Raw genomic sequence first — 26,754 nt, forward strand, 5'->3', positions numbered from 1 at the left:
AGGAAGTTCCATACTGTTTTCCACAGTGGCCGCACCAGTCTGCATTGGCAGGAAAAATGCATAGTTCTTGATGATATTCTCATTTTCTTACATTGTTGACTCAAGAACTCACGTGTCTATTTTTTGTATTTAGCCGGGGTATGATGACCTTAATCCTGACTGGAGACTCTCTGCTGAGAAGAGAAAAAAAGTCAAAGGTGAGTTGTATGAAGCATGTTTAAAACCTTAACAGACTCCTCATGTATAATACAGGTGCTTTTTAGATGATGTAATATATGTAGGGGAGGGAAAAAATCTTTTTCTTTTCACTCTCTTGGGTCCAGTGACTGGGACCCTGCAAGATAAGATTGACAAAGGGCAGAGGAACAAGAGAAAAGCAAATAGAATTATATTAGCATGTACAGGGAGCTCACACATGAGAGTATTGGAGAGGAGGAACTCCAAGGCTTGGTTGGAAATCAGGCTGACATAGCATCCTAGCAAAGGAGCAGTGAATTTTAGAGAAGTGACAAGACCAAGGAAAAGGACTTTGGGTTTCTTGTATTCCTGTATATACTTCAAGCTATATTCCTGTAGCTTGAAGTATTTATGTCCAAGTGGTGTGTTGTGGGTTGGCGTGTTCTGGTTCCCTTCCCAAGTGTAAGGAGCAGTCAGCATTGCCCCTATTAAATGTGTCTTACCCTTTCTAAAAGGTGGTAGTTTTCCTATTATTTGTCTGAAAAGTGATATATGAACATTTTCCAAAAATCTTTTATAACCTTATAATTTGTACACTTTGTACACACCTGCCTTTCAATTTATTATGTCGGAAAGGGTGAAATACATATGTATAATCTTTATTTTTTGAGAGGAGCTACCTTCATGTATTTAATTCTGCATCCTTGTAATTTTGGACTTCGACAGATTCTTGGCACTCAGATGTTCATTAATTAAATTGCCATTTTGTAAAAATAGAGCGATGACTTGGAACTTATTTTTTTCTCATTATTTAAATACGCTTTTGGGCCCAAATACGGTTTTTGAACTGATTATTGGACTAAATGTGTTGTGTTTAAGCCACGGTGACAGGTGCATCTGTGTTGGTTTGCTTCCCCATCAGATAAAGAGTCCTTTTACCCGCTGATAGATGTGAATTGGTGGGCGGACAGTGCGGTGATTTTGGCTCGCTGCTCCGGTGCTTTGACCGTTTCCTCTGTGAAAACTCTGAAGAATTTACTGGGAAAATCCTGTGAATGGTTCGAACCATCACCTCAAGTCACCGCCACCCACGACGGGGGATTTTTAAGTTTGGAGGTAATCCTGTCTCTTTAGAGTGGCCAGTGTGTTTGAAAGTAAACACGAATTTCACCAAAACCCTGAAGATCTGTTTCTTTAAATTTGTTAACCCATTACCTAATTTTGGCTGTAAAAACCAAAGTCTGTGATTGGAATCACACATTGAGTACGCTATAAAAAAGATCTGTTGTTTAGCAATTAAAAATTTGCATTGTAAAATTTATAGTTATTTTGCTGTTTATAGCTATATTTTTCTTCACTGCATGGTAGATTTTTTATTTTTTCTAGACTAGTCATCTTAAAAAGTAAAAGGTATTGCCACCTAAGAAATACAGTTTTTAACCTTTTTCTGTGAAGTATGACAACTTAAAATTTTTGGTTCTTGTAGCAAAAAAAGCTTGTTTATCATGAGAAGAGACTGGAAAATAGAGACTGGTAATTTAAAGTCCTGTTTTGGTCATTTCAAATTCTTAGTTTAAGTCTTTGAAGCTTAATAGCTTTCACCTCAATGTAGATTGGTAAGTATTTTTTACCTCAAAGTTTGTTCCTAAGTCTAAAGATGTTATTTTGAGAGAATTATGGCTTAAATTCCAAGCCGACTCTGTTCGGTCTGGAATGAAAGTTATCAGGAACAGTCAGGTGTCCAGACTCAGAACTTTGGGAAGCTATTAAACGCTTTTAAAAAGGGGCGGGGGGAGAGCTATTTTAGTAAAGAAAAAAAATATATTCATGTTTATTTTCTAAATAGATAAAACAAATCATCATCTTCATTTCCACAGCTGGTATAAAAATATCAAAAGTGAAGAAATTAACATTCTCAACTCCTTCATTTCCCTACGATAATTACTAGGCATATATTTACGAGATCATGTTAATGACTTATTAAGACAGGCTTTAGTTTTGGAGATTGGGAGCTAGTAATGCATTTGAATGTTTCTGGAGCCGTTGATGTATATAATGTTTGTTGTTGGGGTCCTTTGAATTCCATTTTTTGTTTTGATCACGTGGCCGATGTAATGAGTCAAGCTGGAGTAGAATTACAAATATTTTTCTCATTAACTTTACAACTTGTATTTAGTTCCTCCCTATAAATTTAATATCTCCTTTTTCAATTTAGTGCGAGATTAAACTTGCCCCCAAACGATCTCGTTTGGAGACCAGGGGTGCAGAAGATGAGGAAGGAGAGGAGGATTCCGATTCTGATCAGGAGGTGTCTGCCAAGGCTCGCTACTTCGGTTACGTCAAACAGGGCCTGTACCTGGTGACGGAGATGGAGCGCTTTGCCCCACCACGGAAACGCCCGCGGGCCGTCACTAAGCACTACCGCCTGGTGAGCCTGCGCTCCACCACCCCAGAGGAGCTCTTCCAGAGAAAGGTGAGAGCCCCGATGGCCGCAGTGTGGACTGTATTGAGAAAAAGCTTCTTTCTTTTTTAATAAAGGAAGGAATTTAAAGAAGAATTATTATATTATTGACATATTTGAAATACCAGAATTAAATAGCTTTTGAAAATAATGCTGTTCTTTGTGCCTGAATAATTGAAATAAAAAGTGATGGAAGATGAGTTTACTTCCGCTTGTCCACTTTGTGGCTTAGTCTGGGAATTTGCCACCCTTCCTGTGGCCTTGTCTGTGTCCCTGTACAGCTGTCTCCTCAGACTCCGGATGGTGGGGGAGGACCCGCAGACTTGCTGTCTCCTCAGCGCTTTGCCTGGGAGGCAGGCTGGGTCCGCCCTGAATGTTCTAGTTACCTGTGCTCTTCCTGCAGCATCCGGAGGGTGCTGTGCACTGGGGGGCAGGCGGTCGGCACTGCTTGTCCTGGTCTTGCCGTCGTTTTCTCTGTAAACGTGGACAGTTCCCCTTCCGTCTCTCTGCTCTCTGTTCAAGTGCTAAACTGGGCCTGTCGGCCCCTCGGAGAGTCCGCGAGCCTCTGGTGCCGCAGCGCCCAGAGTAATCTGGAATGCAGCATGTGCTACACCGGTTGAGGGTTGGTCATCATCCATCACGTCGTCACAGTGACCCTGTCTCCATTTCCTTGTCCAAAGATTGACAGTGAAGAGTATGAGGAAGCCTTGTCCCTGGCTCAGACCTATGGCCTGGATACTGACCTCGTGTATCAGAGGCAGTGGAGGAAGTCAGCGGTCAACATTGCTTCAATTCAGAATTACCTGGTATGTAACATGGTAAAATTCAAATATATGGAATGTCTTCTGGTTATAGGGCTTCATATTAGAGTACTTTATATTGCTGAAGAAGTGTGTTTTCCTCAACTTGGAAAGGTTACCTTGTTATCCTATTTTATTGGCCCTGCAGCTGGACTTCGATGCTGAAGACATGTGAATAATATTTACTGCTAAACCAGCCAGCTACCTGGCTTTGACCTGATCCTTTCTTTGCCTCTACCTCTGTTACCTCTCTTTACGTCAGTCAGGACCCCATCAGGAGCCAGAAACCACACGATAACTTGAACAAGGAAAGTTTGTGTATGGAGAATTATTTTCTAGTAACAAGAGATTAACTATAAAGGGGTACAGAGAACTCTAAGGAATTCTTCGGCCCTCGGGGCTAAGGACCATACCCGGAGGGAATGGACTTGGAAGGGAGGCCTCCCCCTGGGCTGGGACTCGGACCTCCTTGGGGAAGGAGTAGCGGCAGCACACTGGGTGGAAGAGGGTCCCTGGGACGTTATGGGCCAGGGCTGGCACTTAGTGGCCAAGGTTGGTACGGTGAAGCTTGGTCCTTAATTGCCAGAGTTGGCAGGCAGGAAAAGGTGGGAAGGATGGGCAAATCGGGTGCTTATTGCTAGGGTACATCAGTGAATGGGGGTCAGAAAACACTAGAGACTGGTAGTCAGGAAACTCTCCACTGGCATTGTCCACCTCAAGGCTGGTAGCTAAGAACCAGGGCCAGGACTGAAAAGAAACAAGCTCCGCCTGGAACGGGCGGGCGTAGTCTGGGAGGTCTCCCCCTCCCTGGGGAGGAATCTGCCCAGGGGAGTACAATGGGATTCCATAAGAGGTCCTCCATGGCCGGAGGAAAAGGGGAAGTAAGCGCCCCCAAATGTCCCCTACATTCGATGCTGGCTGCCAGGCCGTAGGAGCAAGAAGGAAAGAATGAGGGCACTTCAGGAGCGGAAACGCAGAGCCTCTCCTGTGCGGTGGCCCTCCACCGCCCTCTTAATGTGACAGACTTCCTGCGTTAGCTCACATGGGAGACGCTGCCTGTCCCAGAGCTGGCTGTGAGGAGACATTTGAAGATGAGAGGCAATAGAGAGGTAACTGACACGTCAGGCTTGACTAATATCTCCTTTTTGTTTAAATCTGGAAGTTGGGTCCTTGCTGCCATCTGCTACCATAGTCGTTACGTCGCCTGTGTATTTGTACCCTTGACACCGTGAGGAAGTGCTTGGATTTATGGCATGCTCTTAAAAGGGTGCGGCTTCTCATCTAAGGAAAATATCTTTGCGTGTAGGAATAAAGTAGTGTTGGCGAAATTTCATGGCAATTGTTTTCCTTAAAGATTTGTGTACCCCAGTAATTAAAAACAAAGAAAAGCATAATCAGAAAAAGTCGTATGTAATAAGTAGATCCATCAACCAACATGAAGATAAAGCATTAATACAAATAAGACATCGGACATGAGGCAACAGAGAGATAATTAAACAAAGGAAGAAAACAAAGTTGCTTGTATTTTCGTTAGAATTTCTGAACACCGACTCTGTGTTATCTTTTTTGTGTGTGTGTGTGTGACTCAGGACAGTAAGCTCACGAGTTCACGTATGTCATTTTATGGCTCTTTCTGGAACACAGTAAAAGAAAGCTTTGGTTTCTGAAGGAGAAAAGCAAGCACAGTTTTTGGAGGGGGAAATACTTGATTCAGCTAAATAAATAGGCATCAAAGAGTTAAAGTACAATGCTAGGGATGGGGAAGGTGTAGTGGAGCCACTTAAATACGGGTTTTGCTTTTAGGGAGCTTGTAACCTTACTGAGAAGACAAGCTTCGTACCCAAGCTGTATACATAACCACACAAGAAGATTCCGTATCAGTGCTGTGAGAGCCCAGTGAAGGAGCAGTCATTCCACACCCCATGGTGTGGAGGTTTATGTTGTGCAGATGTTGTGAGCGGGAGTGGGAAAGGACTCCGAGTAGGCCAGGAGTTCGAAGAGAGGAGCCATTTTTAATGGGACACATGGTGTGAACAAATTAAAAGAGAAGGGTAATGACTCATGAGGCCAGCGACCGGTTCTGTCTTACTGCTGTGTCCTCAAGTCTGGTTCAGTGCCTGGAATAAATAGTTCTTGGATGAGTAAATGAACTCTGAAGTAAACCAGTTTGCTGGGTCTGATATTCCACCAGACTGAACGCTGTGGAATATGAGCAGGAAGGCACGTTGGTTTGGGTTTGGGACGGTGTTGAAAGCTTGTGATATCTTCAGGGTCATGGGGACTCTTGGGGAGTTCCGGCTGTGGGGGTGCAGGGGCCGGTGATGTAGAAGATGCGCTAGCATGGCAGGAGAGTGGCGGTGGGGATCCCTGCAAGGGCGAGGACTCCTACAGTGTCCCAGGCGTTATGTACTGATGGCAGAGACCGGTATGCAGGCCACAGACATGGAAAAGGGGAAATGAGTTAAGAGCCATTAGAAGAGAGATTTGAGAGTGTGTAAAAAAAAAAAAAAATCAGGTGTGAGTCAAATATTACTTCAAGTTGGTAACCACAGGGAGTCTTTCTGTGAACAGGGCAGGTCAGGATTTTGGATGGAGCCAGAGGAAGCAGTTGGGAGGAAGGAACAGACCCTTGGTCTTTCCAAAACAGCATAGTACAGCCTGTTATGACCCAGTTACCTTCTGCACTTCTCTGTGGTACGTGTCATGGTCAATAGATACGAAACCTACACGTGCTGCGCCTCATCCGTTTTGTTTCAGAGTTAAGCATGCTGGGTACAATAGGATGTATCTTATCTTGCCTTCCTGCTTTATTTTCTACTCCGTTATGTAACACAAATGAAAACTAAAGAGCCACTATAAACACTTGGAAAGATCTTCTTCTGTTTCCAGAAATGAGTGCTGAGGTTTGTGTTTCCCTGTGGTCCATTAGAAGAAGAAGGAGAGCAGTTGCAGCCACATTCACTGCATCCAGTTCTGGTCGCCACGGGCAAAGGGGTTAGCTTTCTCCTGTGGACCTGCTCTAGCAGCTGCCCACACTCCCTGCATTAGGGCTTTACCATTCCAGAAGGCCCTTGTCAGGTGCCGACGGGTGATACAGGTTGCTTGATGCCTCTGTGTTTTGTTTTTTTTATCCAGAGTAAGATAAAGAAACGATCCTGGGTTCTTCATGAGTGTTTGGAAAGAGTTCCCGAAACTGTGGAGGCTGCGAAAGAGCTGCTTCAGTACGGACTGCGGGGCACAGACCTGGAGGCTCTCTTAGCCATAGGGGGCGGAGCAGATGATGGCAGGTTGGTTCAGGAGGATTTGGGTTCAGAGGCACAGGAGACTTTGTGAGTGATTTTAAGCTGAGACACTGGAAAGGGTAAACTTCTCTTTATTTAGGTTATTTGGTAATGAAGTAGTTGCTTTTGATCAGTGCTTTCTTATCTGAAGTTACAGCTTTCTTTCCTTTCAATTAAATGTGTTCCTGTATGATAGCTTGATGCTAAGGAAGGACCAAATGCTATAAACATTTACTGAATGCTGGCCATTTCTAAGCTGTGGGCTCATGCACTGCCTGGGTGTGCCCACTGGGCAGATGAGCCCGCCCCCTCAGGCTAGTCTGAGCCTCGCTTCCTTATGTGGAGCCTCGCACCGGCTTCCCAGGATCACCTGGAGTGATTAACTTACGTGTCTGGTGGGAGCACCTCATGAACTCTGAGCACCATACAAATGTCAGTTAATAATAAAATAAGGTTATTTGCTGAGAGCCATCGCTCACCAGACATTTGGAACGTTTTCTGACATATAAATGTGATAGTATGTCTGCTACGTAAACAAAGTAAATGAGACTGACCGTCATTACACTGCAGAAGTTAATCACATTGTAAACTCGGGCAGCGTTTTCTTCAAAGGCTGTTTCACACTGGGTACATTGTTTCTTAAGCATTGTAGTTTTCATTTTTCTTGATTTTTAAAATTTCTAAATGATCATTACTGATGACTGGAGGACTTTTTGCTCATCCCGTGGATGTAGTGAGTGCTTACGGTAGCAATAGCTTTCTTTCAGACAATGGGTTGTTTGTGTGGAAATCAAATTAATAGTCAGTCAGTCAAAGTAGGGGTGGTGGTTTTCCCCCACACGGATTTCCTCTTTTCCCGCAGATTCACGCTGCCTGGTGACGTAGACATTGACGGCGTGTCCTACGAGGGGCTTTCCACGGAGGATGAGCCCGCCCGGAACGCGAAGGAGCGTGAACGCAGGAAGCGACAACAACTGCTTAAATTAGTGGACTTTTCAAAGTAAATGATGTGTTACTGTTCATTTGGTAATTTCTTTAAAATAATGAGTCATCTAAGTGTGTTCTTTACTAGAGATAATTGTTCTAAATTATTTCAGCAGCTTAAGTGCATTCAATATTTTACCCTTGTGTTTTTCTGTACTGTTCCATGTACTTTGGGCTCAGTAGAATATTGATCATTTTTATTTTACTTTAACTCTTAGAGAAATGTGCTTTCATGTCAATGTAAGTGGCCTAATTTACTCATTTGAAACAGGTTGACACTGGAACAGAAGGAACTCTGCCGTTGTAGGCTGAAATTACTGACTTACCTCGACCGGCTTGCAACATACGAGGTAAGGGCTAGTCTTAGTCAAACCGCTCGTGTTTATTTGACCTGTCGTTGTACATGCTGTGGCTGCCCCGATGCCCATACCCTTGGTCTTTAGAACTAGGAAAAACGTCGCTGTGTGCAGAGACAGGCTCTCTTGTACACGGGTTTCGGTAAAACTCAGAGACTGCCGGAGGCCAGAGTTGTTAGTCTAGGGAGTAGAAATGCTTTAGCTACTTCACTGCATCTCTGTTTCCTACACTATCGTCCTTTTCATTTACTTTGATTCTGCATTTCAGTTTGAGGTTATGGAATACAGGTGTCTCCAGAACCAAATTTCAGTATATATCGTGTTTTAATAATCCTAATGTGAATATTTATGATTCATTTTATTTTAATGATTTGTTAGTGGGTTGAACTTAGTTGATTGAACTCTGATCCCCTTATAGCCAAAATTAGACATTTGACCTTAAAAAAGTGCACTTGTATTTGCTTCTTCAGGTCCACGAGCACAGACACGTTTCAGTAGCTCCCTGCACCCTAAGGCCTGCTCAGGTGCTGTTGGAGGTGTGACGCGCACTCCAATAAGATGCATAGCTTGGACTGCTTTCCCTTATGACCTCGCGGCTAAAGTTTCCCAGGGTTCAGTACAATTCTACCTTTGAAGTTGGACTTCACTGGCAGATCACTTCCTCAGTGGGGCTAGGCCTCCCTTCTGTGGGCATCCCTCTGTGGGCTCTTAGTACTGGCACCCGGAGTCTCTCAGCAGGTGCCACACCTGATGAGGTGATGCCCGTGCCCTGAATAACGGAGCTGTTTAGTACTTCTGATGCCTGCAGGCGAATCCCAAAGCCTTTGATTCCACACCTGCCAATATAAGAGAAATGGTTGCAGACGAAATACTCGTGACAAAGGAGGGCTGTTTCTGTGGTTACTAAAAACCCTGGCAATGAGTATATCACTTTACACAAACAGGTTGAAAAAAGTTCTGATAGTTTTATCTACACTAAAACTAGTTTGAATGTTGGATGGCTGTATTTTTAAAAGCATACCATCTTGGTTATGTCTGAGTTCTGTGCTGTTTTGAGGTAATATGTAGAAACACGTTGTGAACTGCAGAAGCCTGTATAGATAGTCTTGTCATTTTTTGGTTAGGGTTAGTTTTACTGATGATGAGATCTTAAAAAGAAAAGTTCCATGAAATGGTGAGTGTTTGACTATCCAAATAATTATCTTTCACTATTCTTGAGTTACTGAATTGCTATTTCTTATTTGACAGTAGTAAGTACATTTATTGCTACATGGGAATAGTGAAATTTAAAGTATATGTTGTAAGTAAAGTATTTGTAAAGTATATGTAAAGTATTTGTATTTCCCACTTTGTGAGGGAATTAGCTAAGCTTTTGAAAAGTAAATGAAGTTGATAAATTTGGCTGTTAAAACTCATAAATGAAGATATATAGACATAATGACTAACCAGTGGATAGTGGTAGCCATAGGCATTGCATTTTAATTGTAGGGCATGTCTAATTTTATTAATTCTGTGATCAGTGGCATAAAATGGATTCATGTAAATTTTATTCAAGTGTGTACTACAGGCCAGATATTAAGCTAGTGCTGGAGGTCAGGCGAGGACAAAGGAACAGTCCTTTACTACACAGGCAATAATCGATGTTAATGAAACCAGGAAACACTGACGAGGGAGCCTAGTGGAGAAGAACATTTATTGCACTTTTCCTGAGGATGTCTGAGACGACTCTGCATGGGAGGAAATAGGATCCTATTTCAACTATTGCTTAGAAAAGAAGAACAGATTTCGGGCCAGGAGAAGGGAGACTCCCTAAAGGTAGGGTTCTGTTTGCTGCAGTGTCTGCAGTGCTCAGGGCGATGGTGCCACCTGGCTTGCCGAGGAGCCCAGTAAATATTCATTGAGGGGACCAGTAGGTAAGAGAGTATCTTAAGAAATACCAATGTATTTGGCCCTGGCTGGTGTAGCTCAGTGGATTGAGTGTGGGCTTGTGAACCAAAGGTTTGTTGGTTTGATTCCCAGTCAGGGCACATGCCTGGTTTGCTGGCCAGGTCCCCAGTTAGGGGAATGCGAGAGGCAACCACACACTGATGTTTCTCTCCCTCTCTTTCTCCCTCCTTTCCCCTCTCTACAAAATAAATAAATAAAATCCTAAAAAAAAGAAATACCAATGTGTTTGTTGAAGACTTAACTGTTCATCAACCAGTGTCTTACATACTTAGTCCAAATAGTTTCTCAACAATCCCAAGAGTCAGGCACTATTATCCTCTCAGTTTTGTGGATATGAAGACTGAGGCTTAGGGAAGGTAAGTCATTTGTCTAAATAAATAGGAGGAGGGATCTGTAGCTGGGCCTCTCTGATTAATAGCCTGAAAGTAAATCGTGGGCTCCAACAAAGTGAGCTGGAACGAAGAGAGGAGAGGTGGTTAGGATGGTTTGTGGCCATGTTTTGAGAGGTCTTTCATGCTGTGTAAGGAGTTGCAGGAAAGTGCATTTTTGTCAGAGGCGGGAAAAGCTTAGGAAGGAGTTGGAGATGGGCTGTGAAGCTGGTGGCTGTGGGCAGGTCTCCGAAGAAGTTTGACCGTGAAGGGGAGCAGACAGGGTCAGGGTGGCGGGAGAAACAGAAAAGATTGAGGGTTGTTATTTTAATACAAGAAGGAAGAAGTTTTGTTTGTGTGCTGATGGGAGCGAACCAGTAGAGGGTGAGGGGGAATTGGCTGAACACTAGAAAGGGGAGATGAGCACACACGCATAAATTAGCTTTTCCTTTCTTGTCTCTGACGGCACCTCCCTTCACTTCTCCAAACCAGATTCCCTTTTCCTTGCTCACCTTTTAAATGGTGGTATTCCTCCGTCTCCTTTCATTTCATTCTACTTACTTTCTCTTGGGATCATCTTAGCTTCTGTATTAAGAACTGCATCATATATCTGACTCATACCTCATTCCAGACAGAGCTCCTCCCCTGTGTACCCACCTGCCTTTTTGATGTGGGGAACTCCTCTGGATGTGCTCTGGGTCCAGCCTCAGTGTGTTTGCAAGTGAACTCCTGTCTCTCCATCTCCCTCTCTCACCTCCTCCAAAGATCTTCATTCTTCCCTCTTCCTGTCTCAGTAAATTAATTCAAAGTTAACCATATTTATTGGCTATTTGTTATGTGTGCTCTGTATCTGGGGTTCAGCTTTGAACATGGCAGGCATGAGCCCTAGTCATCCATCATAAGGGGAAACCTAGCCTTGCAACTGCCCTGGCTAACTCCTGTTCATCCTTCTGTGTCCCCTCAGGGGATGTTTCTGGGGAGCCTTCCCTGTCCTCCCAAAACTAGTGTTTCCCTTTGCCTGGTCCTATTGGCTCCTCTGTTAAGCCACTTGGAGAGCAGGGTCAGGGTACTGTTGGCCGTATCACGGCTGCCTGTCACAGTGCTCCCCGCACATAGTAGACACTCGGAAATGTTGGGTGAAGGGACGGCTCAGTCTGCGTTTTACCGAGATGGCCCGAGCAGCGGTGAGTTTAAGTTCTCGTACGGACACGGCTGTGCTCGTGATGCGCAGCCGTGTGTACTGTCGCTTACGTGTTTTTGCCAGGTGGTGGGCCAGGGTTGTCCTACTGGAATTCATTTAATTGTTACCACCTATCATTTCCTTCTGGGTTTTAAAAAAATTAACAGCACTTGTAAAAACACAGCCATTTTCAGAGTAAAGGCAAGACTGCAGATGTAGTACTTCAGTTAACAGTTGATAGTTTAATGAGTTCAGGCCTTTTGTATTTAGGTGGGCAGAATTGTAAAGGTTTTTAATGTTTTCTTGTCATTGATCTTTAAAAGGCTTTTCATGAAACCCTGTTCCCTTCAGGAAACCCTGGGGGTGCGTCACGCTCCCGAACAGAGGTTTGACGCGGAGTTCTTCAAGAAGTTCAGAAATCAGAATATTGTGCTCTCGGCAAGAACATATGCTCGGGTAATTTCTCTTTTGTAAATAAAACGGCTGTGGTTGTTAACAGTTTCTAAGTTTTTGAGCCATGCAGCTACTGTTAATGCGTATGTATACTATTAGGTTTTCTTTTTTGTTGTGGCATTAATGTCCTACAACAATAGTGTAATACCAATGTGGTAGTAATTGGTATTTTGTTGTGTGAATGTACACAAATGGAATCCTATTTTAAAAAGTTTTTATTCTTCATTCTGACTTAAAAATAATTTTTTTATAGCTTTAGATTGTGAGACATGATACAGAGTAGGAAGAATCAGGAATATTTCAAAATACTTCACATCAGAACCCTATAAAACATCAATTAAAGGTTTTTGAATGTTCATACAGAATCATTGCTTTATTTCTGAAGTTCACATTGGAAACTTACTCCTTGCCCCATGTACAGGAAAGCAATGTACAAGCCCTGGAGATACTGTTCACCTACCACGGGTCAGACCTGCTTTCCCATCGCCTTGCCATCCTCTCCAACTTCCCGGAGACCACTTCTCCACATGAGTATTCTGTGCTGCTGCCCGAGGCTCGGTACGTGGCACTGCGGCCCGGGTTTTACCTCCTTGCTGAGTTCTAACCGTGTTGATTCATGCCGAACACCTTACATTGAAAAATTAATGTAATCTATTTAAACTTTTTCTCCTGATTATGAAGTTATTTCTGACTTATTTTTAAATGATCCTGAAACCAAAGTGTGTGTAGCATAAAGACAGTATCCCCTTAACTTAATGAACATGATCTTTCCTATTTTGGGAAGCCCCCTGACCTGGCTGTTACGTACTCAATATGTACTGTTTGTGGTTAAGAACAGGTATCTGTTTGAATCTTTTAGGAATTGAGGTGTAGTTCCTACAACATTTGGAAGTAGGCTGAGGGCTGACGGAGTCCTGCTTATTTTAACAGCCCTTTCTCCCTGTGAAACTCCAGAGGCACCAAGAGCAGTGGGAGAGCAAAGTAGCCCTTTACTGTTCGCTGCAGTAATGCTCCTTCTCTCAACTTCACACTGTTTGATTGTGTTGTAACAGGACATGTAGACTTTAAGCCCCCTGGATCCATTAAGTCCCCGTTGTACCATCCAGGGGGCTTCTGGAGGTCAGAACATCTCTTCTTGACAATGAAGAACAGAGAAGGTATTTGCCTCGGTGCCCAGCTCAGAGATGGGCGGGCCATCAGCCCCAGGCCTGACAGACAGCCCCTGGGAGGAGAGGGGAAGGGACGGGACAGGACCGGAGGGGAGGGGCGGGGAGGGCAGAGCACACTTGCTCGTCAGTGACTGTGTAGAGGCAGAAGACATGAGTACCCCCGTCCTGAGACCTTTCACCTGCAGCGAACCAGCCCACTGGTAAATGTGGCTCAGTCATCAATTGCATGATGTGTCCTTTCTGAATTTGAGGTCGCTCATCTTTAAAATGAATTGACAGTCCCTGTCTTGCCTATTCATACCGCATATTTTTAGTAACAGGTGAATTGATGTATATGAAATCTGTTTGTAAACTGTAAAACACTGTAAGAGATGATGGCAGATCTGATTGAAATCATCGTTACTGCCTTTGCTGCTGGCAGCTTACGATGTTAAGAGATGCTGTTTGATTTGGGGATCATTGGCTTCCTCCTTCCTTCTCTACCACCTCAAGTCAGCGTCATAGTTCTAGGCTCAGGTGTTGATGGCGATGACCACTGTGTCTGGCACATGCTTCTGTCTGGTCTCCAAACACTTTTGGTATTATCCTGCTATTGGAGACAGCTGAGCTTTACAGAGGCTTATTGATTATGTTAAACGCCATTGAAGTACATCCAGGATTTGAACCTATATTTATTTAGAGTCAGTAGGCTCTGAAAATATGTTCTAAGCTCCTTATCTTGCACTTTTCTTACTACTAAAAAGATAAGTTTTTGTTATGATAAAAGTGAACAAAAATAAAAAGCTAGGGATGCCTTTTTCATTTAAAAAATTTGTTTTAGATCTGAGTAGTGGTATGTAAGTATATTTTACAAATATATTTATAAATATTTCCTAATACAATTAATTTATTATTTCTGCCTCTTTGCAAAATAGATCTAATCTAATCTGAATGGAAATGACTTTTTCTATTATAAATTGTTAATAAAGATTAAAGGACTGCTGTTTCTTAAAGTATTTTTATTTTTATTATTTAAAAAAAATTTATTTATTTTTAGAGAGAGAGGAATAGAGGGAGAGAAAGATCAATGTGTGGTTGCCTCTCACATTCCCCCTACTGGGGACCTGGCCCACAACCTAAGCATATGCCCTGACTGGGAATTGAACCGATGACCCTTTGGTTTGCAGGCTGACACTCAATCCACTGAGACACACCAGCAAAGGTTTAAAATATTTTTAAAGGTAATTTCTCCTTAGATTTGAATGCATTTATTGTGATTGTCTTTTATGATCGCTTAGGTAAACATTTGATTTTCACCTGAAATATCAGAGTTTGTTTGCAAGATAGTTTTATAATGCACAGTGCTATTTTATCTTTGAATGCCCTACGCTTGCTTTCTGGGGCCCTCCATAAACTGACTGAAATTGCGACAAACACTTTTGGTACGCCATGTTGCAGCAGAGCGTAGTCCGGAGATGTTACTTTGAATCTTTGGAAAAATAGAGACTTTTTTTTTTTTATTAATCTTTGTTTCTCTGGGTAATCTTCACATTGAGAACACTGTTTTGCTCTGTCTCCAAAAGTACATGTGACTGCAGAGCCAAGCCACAGTCGCTCAGGCCTAGCCTCTTCTATGAGGTCTTCCATAAATTGTGCCTTCGTGTCCCCATACCTCCTTGTTCGTTCTTGTCTTACACCACTTTCTACATTGTACCATAGTCAGTCATTTTTACATCTGCCTGTCTTCCTGTTGCTCCCTTCTTTACCACACACCCAGCTCTAACCGCAGATGAACTCTTACAGGCAGCAGCCATCTCGTCCTCGTTGTTCTATCCCCAGGGCCTACGGTGGTGCTTGTGTAGTGGGTTCCACGGACATGTTTGCTAACTTGGGAAGTCAGGTCCGTCTCATGCCCTTGTGCGAACAGATGAGAGGATGTCCTGAAGGGAATTCACTTGCTCCCTTGCGCTTACGCCTGGTACTTGTCTTCTGCACTCTGTCTGACTGACCCTCCTTGGCCATCCTATTACAATCTACCCTCACTTTAAATCCTCCTTTCCTGCTTTCCTTCTTCCTAGCATGTGTCGCTGCCTATTTTAGTTTCATTTGTAACTTGTTTATCTCCCTTATTGTCTGTTTGCCCTTCTAAAATGTCAGCTCCCGTGGGACAGGGATTGTTGTGTGTGTTGTTTCCTTCCTCACCTTCTGCACTTGGAGTAGAGCCTGGCACATTGTAGGCCCTCAGTACATACTTGTTGGATGAATGAATGCATGAATGAATGCGTATAAATTCCATCGTGTTTACTAATGTAGCCTCAGTGTCTAGAAGAGTGCTTGGTACAAACTCAGTTAAGTGTTTTGAACGAATGCATGCCCCAATTGGGGTAGCTGTGGTTTTACGTGTTAGGGTTCAAGCTGTGTAATGTTTTGGGCAGTGATAGTGAGTTACTCCAACGAATTGAACTTTCCACTTGTCTATTTTGAGATCCCACAGGCAGGACTTTCTCCTTTGCATTTAAACGAAATGTCATTTACCAGTTTTCATTCAACAAAATTTTATGTTTTTGATTGCTGGGAAACTTCCATGGTATGTTATTTTGTATGTTATATTGTCACTCTTAAGTTACCGTGTGTTTTTGACGTTGATGAAATGTGACTGAGTTTTGTAATACTTTGAAATCACATTTTCTGTAGCAGGTGATGCGTCTTTTTATTGGCTGCCACCCTCAGTTTGTCGTTGCTGTCAGACAGCTACACTCCATGTTCTTGGTGACTGTTCAGTTTTTAAGTAGAAAGGTGACATTTTTATACCATCCTTTTTGAATTTTGGTATTTTTGATATTTATAGCACACTTTATTTATTTATGTATTTTATTTTTCAATTATAGTGACATTGAATATTGTATGAGTTTCAGGTGTTATAGTACATTTTGGAAGGGTTATTTAAATTTTTAAATTTATGCCTCTTCCTGTTTTAAACCTTTCCAGAATAATGAAAATATCTCGTGTAAAAGGTTGTATTTTAAAGAGTTGTATGTTGAGACAGGATAATAGCCTTGGGGTAGGAACACTGATGCTGGAGCCAAGTTGCCTAGATTCATCGTCTTGCACAAATTTTTGACTGCTCCTCAGTCTTCTCGCCTGTAAAACGGTGATGGTTATAGCACTTACTTCATAGTGTTGTGAGAATGATTAATGAGTTAATGTGCATAAAATACTTAGAATAGTGCTTGGCACCAAGCAAGTGCTACTTACTTGTTAGCAATTATTATTAATCCCGAATTTGATGCCAAGACCTTGGCCTTATGCACTTACATACATCATAAACTTACTAAACTTTTTATTGGAGCCTCTGGCTGGGTACTCAGTTGGTTGGAGCATCGTCGCAATAGGCCGCGGTTGGGTGTTCCATCTCCGGTCAGGGTGCATACAAGAAACAACCAGCGAATGCATCAGTAAGTGGAATAACAAGTCGACTTTTCTCTCCCTCTTTCTTCTTCCTCCCCCCCCAAATCAATAAATAAAAATTAAAAAATAACCTTTTTATTGGAATTCTCTGACACATATATTTACTAGACAATGAAACTTGATCCTCATATTTATAGTCATGGATTATCTCCGGAATCAACACGGAAAGATGGAATTATATTTAGTGTATTTTGAGATATTGCAATATTTAAATATTTTATAATATAAGTGACAAAACTGTCGATGGAAATAGAATATCTGAACTCCGTATTCTTTCCATCATCCTAGAAAAGTTGTTACTATAGTAACTTGGCAGTTTGTTTGCTTGTGAATGTCCAAGCTTAGATTATTTGATGATTGAAAGTTTGATCATGAAAAGCATGTGGTGGAATGCAAATGGACCGTACTTGAGTGAGCCGTGAAAACGTTTTAGGTGTTTCCATTTTCCTGTCTGAGTTTGTGGTTTCATGAATTATTTGTTGACGTCTCATCATTCTGTACTGTTAGTTCCACCGTAGTTTATGTGACACATCGTTAAAGATAAAAATAAAAAAGTGGCCGAGTAAAAAAAATTGTCGCCAATTCTTAGATCACATAGCATGTCAACCTGATCTTATGTCAGGACACACCTGCAGTCACTCCCATGTTCAGAAACTGCTGTTGCCCGAGCAGGGGTGTCCAACCTGCGGCCCGCAGGCTGCGTGCGGCCCAGGATGGCTGTGGATGCGGCCCCACACAAATCGTAAATTTACCTAAAACATGGAGACTTTTTGTGTGTGATTATGTGTGGCAGTGTATTTAATGTGAGGCCCAAGACAACTCATCTTCTTCCAGTGTGGCGCAGAGACGCCAACAGGTGGGACTCCTGCAGCATAAACACACTTTCCCTGCTTTCATTTGGAGCAACTTGGAAACAAACACACGGTCAGCTGTGTGACAGACCTCCCTGGGACCTGCAGGCCCAGGGCGTCTGTGCTGTGCGCACCCTGACTCCCGCATTTGTTCCTGGCACCTCATTCCCTTGCTGACCCTGAATCAGCCCCGCTTTTCTTGGGCCTTTGTCCCTCTTGTGTGGTCCGCCCCACTTGACGATGCAACAGACAATCCAGAGTCTCCATGAATTTTCCCATTACTGTTTTTCATTGAGAAGTGCCGCCGGGTCAATAGGCTTTACATCCTTTCCTTCTCACTGGTGAGTCTTTGTCACTCACCCAAAGCTTAGAAGGCATTTGGTGACCAACGTGGAGGTGTTTTTCTGTTTCGGAGGTTGCTAATAGTCTGTGGCATTTTTTAAAATGTGTATTATCAGCCGGCTAACCCGTATCTCGTAATAAAGTGCTATGAATATATTGAGCCATGCGGTGATGGTTAATGACTGTTGAGTGGATAAATGGTTGTTACGTGAATGGACGTGGGAGGTACCGGTGCTGGTGTGGCAGAGTAAGTAAGACATGGTTAGAAGCAAACTCTTTGACACGATCTGGAAAGGACGGTCTCAGGCCGCGAGCCAGGCGATGCGCCCGCTGCGTTCTCCTGCCGTCCTGCTCGTGCTGGGCGTGCATGCGTGTCTTCTGTGCATTCGTAAATCGTGTTGGCTCTATATGTTTCTGACTCTGTTTGGACCATCTGGCCATAATAGACTTTGGATTTTATTTAATTTTTTAAAACAGTAAAATGCACAGAACATAACAGGTACCCGTATTAACCATTGTCATTGTACAGGCACATCCCGTGGCTGCACAACCAGGGTTCGGAGCCCTTTTTCTCTTGTGAAACGAACTCCATCCCCATTAAACAGGAACCCCCTTTTCTTCCAGCCCAGCCCCTGCCGGCCACCATCGCGCGCTCTGCCTGCACGAGTCCCGGTGCGCAGTGTTTCCCTCTTTGTGCCTGGCTCATTTCACTTAACGTAATGTCCTCGAGACACGGTACACTTCTAGTGAGGTTAACGTTACGATTAAATAGGATTTAGAGTGGCTCCTACCTGTGGGCCGTGCTTCTGTTTTTGCTGCAGAACGATTTCTTAAGTAAAGGATGCAGGTAAATTCTGGTTCAAGACAGGGAGGTTCTATCACCATTAATGCCCAACTCCTTATGGAGAGCCTCTTCTTCATCTTTTGATGATAAATAGGGCATTCAAACTGAAGAGAACTTCTGGTATCTCTTCCAATACTTGTTTTTGCAATCTTGGATTCAAATAGCCAAACCTGGAGACTTATTTGTCATTACAACAGCATAAAATTTGTCATAAAAGCAAAATATCCATATATATTTTATTAAAATTCCCAGTAGGACAAATTTGACCTAGGTGAAATTGATTTACCTTATAACTTAAATAACTTAAGAATACCTTTATTCTTAATAAAGAATTTGCCTTTAGTCCCGGCTGGTGTGGCTCAGTTGATTGGGCGTTTTCCCTCAAACCATACGGTCGCCAGTTCAATTTCCTGTCGGGACACATGCCTGGGTTGCAGGTTTGGTCCCTGGTTGGGGCACCTGTGCAAAGCAACCAACCAAAGTTTCTCTCTCATGTTGACATTTCTTTCCCTCTTTTTCTCCTTCCCTTCCCCTCTCTTTAAAATCAAAATAGGTAGGTACAAAACAGACAGGGAGGTTAAGAATAGTATAGGAAATGGAGAAGCCAAAGAACTTATATGTACAACCCATGGACGTGAACTGGGGTGGGGGGATGCAGGGCAGAGGAGGTTAAAGGGGAGAAAAAATTGGGACAACTGTAATAGCATAATCAATAAAATATACTTAAAAAAATTTAAATAATTACCTTTAAAAAGGTCACATGACAACTGAAAGGTAGATAGGAGTTTACTCTTTACCATTTTCAGTTTCAAGTTGGTGATGTTTTGGTATTTTACATTAGTTTGTGTTGTTTTCAGATAGAATAATTTGAACTATCTTTTTCATTGAAGGCAAATTTGACCCTAGGCAGCTTTCAGTTCAGAAGGTAGGTTATTGTTTGATTGATGTTTTTATTTTTTTTCTTTGAAAGGAAGCAGAAGACTGTGCCGGAATTAGTTACTCTTGCCTTGGTTTCATGGTTTTAAGGATAGTGAAGTTTTTCTCCCATAAGAAACATTAATGTTTCTTGCAGAGCAGATGTTGATTTTTGAATTTCAACTTCTTTTTGGTGAAATTTATAACTAATGATGAGTACATGTGAAACTGATTTAAAAATTAAAGCATTTCTAAATTGCTTTTTATGAGCTCATTTTCTTGAAAACACTTTATAGAAGGTGAATGAGTCATAGAAAACATTTTGTTATTTTAGTAAAAATCTAGGGAGTGCTTATGTGCCCTATATTACATGAAATAGGTGGATATAGAATGAGTCAGGTGTGGTCCCTGTCCACAGATAAGTTAGGATCGAGCAGGGAAGATCAGACAGGTTATGTATGGATATAATTGCCGTAATTAAAATGTGTCGTAGGAGGAGTGTAGATAGATGGGGTTAGAGATGGGAGAGATTACTTCTTGTTACAATGAAAGTAAATCAGGAAGAAGTAAGGTCCAATCTAGGTCTTGAAGGCTGAGTGTGTTTCCGAGGTTGGGAATTTTGAATAGGTAACAGTCATCTGAGTACATATTTAACATAACGTTGTTCCCCCTCCTCAGTCCTCACTTACATCGTATGGTTACAGGGGTGTCCAACCCGCAGCTGGCAGGCCACATGCGGCCCAGGACGGCTATGAATGCGGCCCAACACAAAATTGTACATTTACTTAAAACCTTTTTTTTTTAGCTCATCGGTTTTCATTGGTGTTTGTGTATTTAATATGTGGCCCAACACAACTCTTCTTCTCCCAGTGTGGCCCTGAGACATCAAAAGGTTACACCCCCCTGGAACTGAGAGTCCAAAAGGTGTTCCCAATTAATTTGTTAGTTGAGAATGAATTAGTGCAGACACTTTCCAATAAACAACATGAATCTCTTTTTACTCACATTTTAATGTAGCCCAGTCCTGTTCATGAAGATTTCTTTTTTCTTCCCTGAAATTTTTAAAGAGCGTTTTTGTTGGACATTCTATTCCCACCGTAATTTTGTCATTGTGATGAAATACCACCATGACTGCAGCCTTGATCGTGAAATGTTCTGGAAAGATTGGGGCACTGCATTCCCTTTTTGGTTCTCACAGGAAGCAAAAACGTTTTTTCCCTTTAAAATGGAAAAGTTGATTAGTTACCTAATCAAAATTCAGTTCCCATATGTGCAGTTTATTTCTGAACTGCTATGAGCAAAGAACAATAAATTGGTTTGTATTTTACTCTTGGAATAAGTATCTGGCCTTCGTGATGACTGTTAATAGAGGGGAACGTGGAGAGTCCTATACAGAGTGGGACGTGTCCACAGTTTCCGAGTCCAGGAGGAGCCTGGTGTCTGGGTCGGGGAGGCCGGGCCTCCCAGTGCTGCTGTCCGGCGCAGGGTCCGAGCCGGCAGTGGGGTTTTGGTATGCATGTCTGCGGGCGCTGTGGGCCTGTTAGATCTTGACTCAATTAGTTCTTGTCTTCCTGTTTGTTTAAAGCAACAAAATGGATGTAGGCCAAGTTCTTTGAATCAGAAGGTAGAAACAATTATTCGGGGTGATGATTATGGGCCTTGGAAAGTGTGTCCAAGTGTGTCGATGCTGACATTCCTTATGTGCTCTGAAGAGTACAGGGAAGTGAGGCTGTACTGGTTACTGCATATCCTCTTTTTCACTTAAAATGGTTTCAGCCCTCATTGGAGGATATGGTTCTTTCTCTTCTTTTTTTGAGAGAGGGAGAGGGGGAGACAGAGAGAGAGAAACGTGGACTTGCCTTCCGCTCGCCCCCTGAGCCCCCTGACCGGAATGGAACCACATGGGGCGACGCTCCAACCAAGCCGGCCACCCTGCCAGGGCTCGTTTCCTCTTTACTCCACAAGCATTTTGTGATTGAGTGTGAAACATTTTTTTTTAAATTTACAAACAAATTTTATGTTTCACATATAATTTTCATAGCATGTTCATGAGAGAAGCAGAAAAAAGATTATTAGCCTGCTTTGAAAGCAAAAAATTTTGAGAGGTATTAAGTAAAATATGTTGAATTAAGGAGTTATTTTAAAAATAATTTTAATTACATTATCATTTTAGTGTCTGTGTAACTATTGTCAAATGTTTTAATATGGATTAATACAGTTTAAAGTTTCAGATTTTTATTCCCCTAAAAAATGTTATTAGATTCAGCATTACCTGGTGAATGGTAGTCTTTTCATAGAGGTGAGATTTTTCTTCCATTGTTCATTTTCTTCCAAAATTTAAATACCTTGACCAATAATTTCAGAACATGTGATTTTTAAGAAGATTATAATATCTTCTGAATTGTCGAACTGCCTCGGGGAAATAGCCCCTATAATTCTTTTTGATCGCACAATGTCTTTTCCAGTCAAGATTTCATTAATATGTAAATACTTGTCTGTAACAGCAGTGAATCTCTTTATCACACTATATTTAATTAACATATAAATAACCCTGGGAGACACTTTGCCCGATTTCTGATATGGGCAAGCATGTTAAATATTGTATTTGTAATAAGTAAAATTCTATTAGGACTCAAACTTATATTTTGTAGACAAAGCATATGCATTATTTTAAGAAATGCTTTGATCTGAGTGTGTGCCCTGTTTTCAATCCTAAAAGTTTGCCTACTCTGTGTACCAACTGTGGGGAAAACATCCATGGCATATGCATGTTGGGATCGTGACATGGTACTGACATGTGTTGGGCATGGACGAGTGCGAGCATGGTATGCTGGGGAGGCAGAGGCTTTCCTCAGGAACACGGGTGTGTGTCCTGGTCCTGTCCCTCCTCGCTGTGTTGCTCTGGGAAGTCACTGAGCCTCTCAAATCTTAGTTTTGCTAAGTGTGAAATGGGGAGCTGTGCTGGCGGTGCAATGACGGAGTAACGTCAGGGCTGCGTCATCCAGCACGGTTCCCAGCGCACGAGTGGGCTTTGGCACGCAGCAGCGGCAGTGGTCGGAGGGGAAGGGGCCGCAGCTGCGGCAGCAGTTTGGAACGGTGTCCTGTTGCAGCCTCCTTTAGTGTCAAGTGCGTTGAGCAGTCTCACACAAGACCAATGAGTGGGCATGATGCAGTCACAGCGGGACTCTTCCTCCCTCATGACTGATGCTTCGGCGTCCCATCTGCGACAGCGCCCCTTTCCTGACACCAGGTACCTGAGGTTTTACAGTTCCCACGCATTGTTCAGATGAAGTTTCATGTCTTGACTAATAAATGAGGTTTTTTGTTGGTGGTTTCGAGTGCTCCAAGTTTAGAAAGAAGAGATGTCAGTGCATCTGTTCCTACTGACCTTAAAACCATCCATTCAGGAGTCAGTGATGAGTTTGGAGCTCACATAGGTTACTTACCTGCAAATTTATAATTGTAAATGTAACTTCTGGGGTGTCTGAGGATTAAGTGAAAGAATGCATTTATGTAAATTTAGTTATAATCATTTATTTATTATTGCTGTGCTTATAGCACTGCTGGGATGGGTGCAGTCAGCATTTACTAGAAAGGAATATTTACTTTCCATGGTGAGGCAAATTATTTAGTAGGAACTTAACAAAATCATAGATAAGAAATCCTGGAAAACATGAAATGGTTATACCACCTATATATTTTCATAAGGTTAAATAGGAATAAATGCCAGATGACTTACCCAGTTATACGTAGTGAGGATTCAGAACAGGAAGAAAGCACTCTGGCCTGGAATGGGCACAGAAACACCTGTGAGAAGCAGTAATTTGGGCCGGAAAAGGTGGGATTCAGAGAGTTAGGATATCAGGCTCTGAGACCGCCTGGGTTCAAGTCCCCGCTGCATCTCTTTGGCTGTATGACTCTGGACAAGTCACTGGACGTTTCGGTGCCCCTGTCTCCTCTGTTGTAAAATAGGGAAGATGACGCTCATTATCTCTCGGGACCACTGAGTGTGTGCCTGCAATTGCTTAGAACTTTGTGTTTGTGCTCACTCATAATGAGCACTGTGTAAGTGTCAGCCGGAGGCTGGGCACGGTTGGGTGGCTTTACCCTCGTGTGTGCAGTGCACATGCCGCATAAGCCTAGAAGGAGCAGAACTCGGGGATTTGGGGGGTGACCGCAAGGCGGTCAGTCATCCTGTGGCCGGGGGTCTGTGTAGACGTTGCGTGTGCCGTTCTATTTGGCAGTATGAACAAAAGGGAGATGAGAATATTCTTTTTCTCCCTGATGCTTTCGGTCGAACCCGTTGGCACTGCAGCCTACATGGGCTCAGGGCTTACTTATAATGCACGTTATAACTCACAGACATTTTGGTACATTTCATTAGTTTGTCGTTGATGAATGCAGATCTCAGATATTTTTATCTTTGTCCTGGGAGCTTCTTCTGCTTGAATTGATAGTCCAAAGGAGATTTTTCAGGTTCTGGTTGTCTTTAAGTCATATGAAGTGAGGGCCTTGTTCTCGTTCTCTCTGCTGGTCCTGTGTCAGTCCCAGGAGCAGAGAACCGGAGGGGAGGGGGAAATTGGCTGGATATTTCTCATATCACTCACTTCCCTTTTGGTGGTTGTGGACATGCATCCCCAGCATGAGGATAGTCCTCATCAACCCTTAGGGGACTCCGAGACCCCAGATCTTCAGTACCATCCCATTTCGTATGTATTCTCTCTCACTGGATGAAATACTGGCAACACTGTGTCTGTAGTTTATTTACTATAAACGAAAGTTATAATCCATCAATTTTAAGTTGAGCCCATGATTTCCATAGGTGCAACGTTATAAATATGAGAAACACCACAAAAATAAGTAAAACATACACATTTATAAATATTTCTTATGTGCACAACACCGAATGTGAGTATAAAAGTTACTACAGAAATGTTTTGTGTGGGAAAATTGTTCTTTTTTATGTTGTTCTTTTCAGCTTTTCATTGTTAAAGTATAAGCCACTGAAATTGGGTTTGAGGATGCCTTTTACTTCCCCAGCCACTTCTCCTACAGCAAGCACATAGATAATCTGGATTGTTCTGGCAGCCTGCGGTGTGTCTTCTTCAAAAATGGGATCGTCCCTCCAAGGGGCAGGTGGTGGTGGTGGTGGCGGCGGCGTGGGGGCAGTCTGCATACCGGTGACGTCTCTGTTCATCCATTGCCCCTTGTTTTGTGGACTTGAAACGCCTTTGTGAAGCGCAGCCTTTCTCAGTATTTAACTTACTTTTCTGAAAAATTATATGGTTCCCTGCCGGCGTCTGTGGCTGCTTCTTAAACAATGATTTTACAAACTAGTTTTCAGAAATACTCAAATTATCCTTTGCTCTTGGCTAAAAAATATAATTTAAAACTTACTTTGAAGCATTTGGGACAGAGAACTTGCCTTTTGGAAATTATTATGTATTTTACTTCATAAATCAGCTCATCAGCTCATCACACTTTCCTTTTATTACTGTTCCTGGTGCTGGCCAGGTGCCACGTGCTGAGGATGGCATCCGCAGGTTACCACAGCTGTTGGGTATTCCTGAATGTAGTCACTGATATGATCATTAAAATGATGTTACTAATCATCATAAAGGAGTTTTTACAGTGTCAGCCAGCCCCATGTTTTTTTCTATTGGGTTGACCAAAAAGTCTGTGTGGTTTCTTTCTGTAAAATAGAAGACATGTTTTTCATTTTCACCAATAACTTTATTGATTTGGATATTTTGAGTCTGTCGGCCATCTCCCGCTATTGGCTTCTAGTGAGTAGAGGCCAGGGTTGCTAAACATCTTCTAGTGCATAAGAATTATTTGGCCAAAATGTCAATAGTACCAAGAAACTTTGCAAACCACTTTTGACGTGTTTGATCAGTCACAGCACCTTTTCCATACACTGCACAATTTTTTTGTGTGTTTCAGTTGTTTTTATCTTTCTTGAAATAATAAAGTATAATATGCTAAAAATGATGTGTATTTTCTTCCATCTTCACTATTAAGTGTCTGCACAAAATTTTACCAATTTAGATAACTTTTTAAAAAAACGCTTGCTGGTATGCTTGCTGTCACAATTCAATCTAATAAAATTGTTTCGAATGAAGTTCAAGGTAACTAAGCACTACTAGAGCTGTCGGGTGCAAAAAACTAAACAGACTTTTTGGGTGACCCAATATTTCTTGACCCATGAGCAGCCTCCTTGTTGGTGTTCATAATAACCTGCTTTGTCATGTTCATAACATGATGCTTTGTATGATGGTTTAACACTTAACATACACCAGGCACTCTTCTAAAGGCTCTGTGTGTACTAACTAACTTGATCCTCCCCAAGTCCAACCGAGGTTAAAACTGTTGTTATCTCTCTATAACTACCGAGGAAGTCGAGGCACAGGCAGATTGAGTCACTTGACCAAGTGTGGAGCCATAGTCCCGATAGAGAGGTTAGACTTCTAAGAGTGTACTCGTGATTACGATGGATTAGAATTCAAGGAAACATTTGCTTTTCTCCCTTCGTTTGGGACGGTGCTGTGACAGTGTGTACCCTACCACAGGGCAGGAGCAGCCGTGCCCCAGTGCGGGGCGTGGGGGGACCGGGAGGAGGCGGTGGCATGCTCGCCTCTCTTCATGCATTGCCGGCTTCCGAGAATACTGGTTATTACGCTCTGCTCCGTTTTCCGAGCGTGTTATTAATGAAGCTGAATTCCCATGGTCCAGAAGGGAACTCCGAATGGTGCCTTTAGATCGTGTTTTCCATCTTGGCGTTCTGAGTGATAACCAGCTCTTTGATTGGTTTCCTGTTGAGTGTGACTTGTTTAGTGATGGTAATAATAATGTAGGCCCAAATTATTATTTTTTGTCCTTCATTTACCAGAACGTTCTCTTCTAGGCTGATAATAGGAATAAATTAACTCCACATCTTAATACCAGTGCCTGGAAGGTGGCCACTTAGTCATAACACTCTATTTATCCTTTTGTTTCCAAGGCATAGAACATGAGTAAAAGGACTTTTGTTAGTTTATTCTTGATAAAAATTTCTTTGAACTAAAACAATTAGTGTGAGAAATATTTGGTGAGAGAATGGTTGAACATAACAGAACTTATTCCTTTCCTGCTGGCAGATAAATGTTACCTTCAAATGAAGCCAGCAAAGCTTATTATTTG

The 26,754-nt window shown here is 42.4% G+C and overlaps 1 protein-coding gene across 1 annotated transcript in view; it reads left to right on the plus strand.

Moving 5' to 3' along the window:
* NBAS (NBAS subunit of NRZ tethering complex) overlaps positions 1–26,754 on the plus strand; it is a 267,973-nt gene that overhangs the window by 57,540 nt on the left and 183,679 nt on the right. The window contains exons 13-21 of the mRNA XM_024552475.3: positions 134–197; positions 1,100–1,293; positions 2,393–2,650; positions 3,319–3,444; positions 6,574–6,725; positions 7,582–7,719; positions 7,975–8,053; positions 11,906–12,010; positions 12,429–12,565. Of these exons, the coding sequence (XP_024408243.2) occupies positions 134–197; positions 1,100–1,293; positions 2,393–2,650; positions 3,319–3,444; positions 6,574–6,725; positions 7,582–7,719; positions 7,975–8,053; positions 11,906–12,010; positions 12,429–12,565 (1,253 nt within the window). The remainder of the gene's footprint in view (positions 1–133; positions 198–1,099; positions 1,294–2,392; positions 2,651–3,318; positions 3,445–6,573; positions 6,726–7,581; positions 7,720–7,974; positions 8,054–11,905; positions 12,011–12,428; positions 12,566–26,754) is intronic.

This window comes from Desmodus rotundus, chromosome 5, assembly GCF_022682495.2.
Source record: "Desmodus rotundus isolate HL8 chromosome 5, HLdesRot8A.1, whole genome shotgun sequence".
NCBI lineage: Eukaryota > Metazoa > Chordata > Mammalia > Chiroptera > Phyllostomidae > Desmodus > Desmodus rotundus.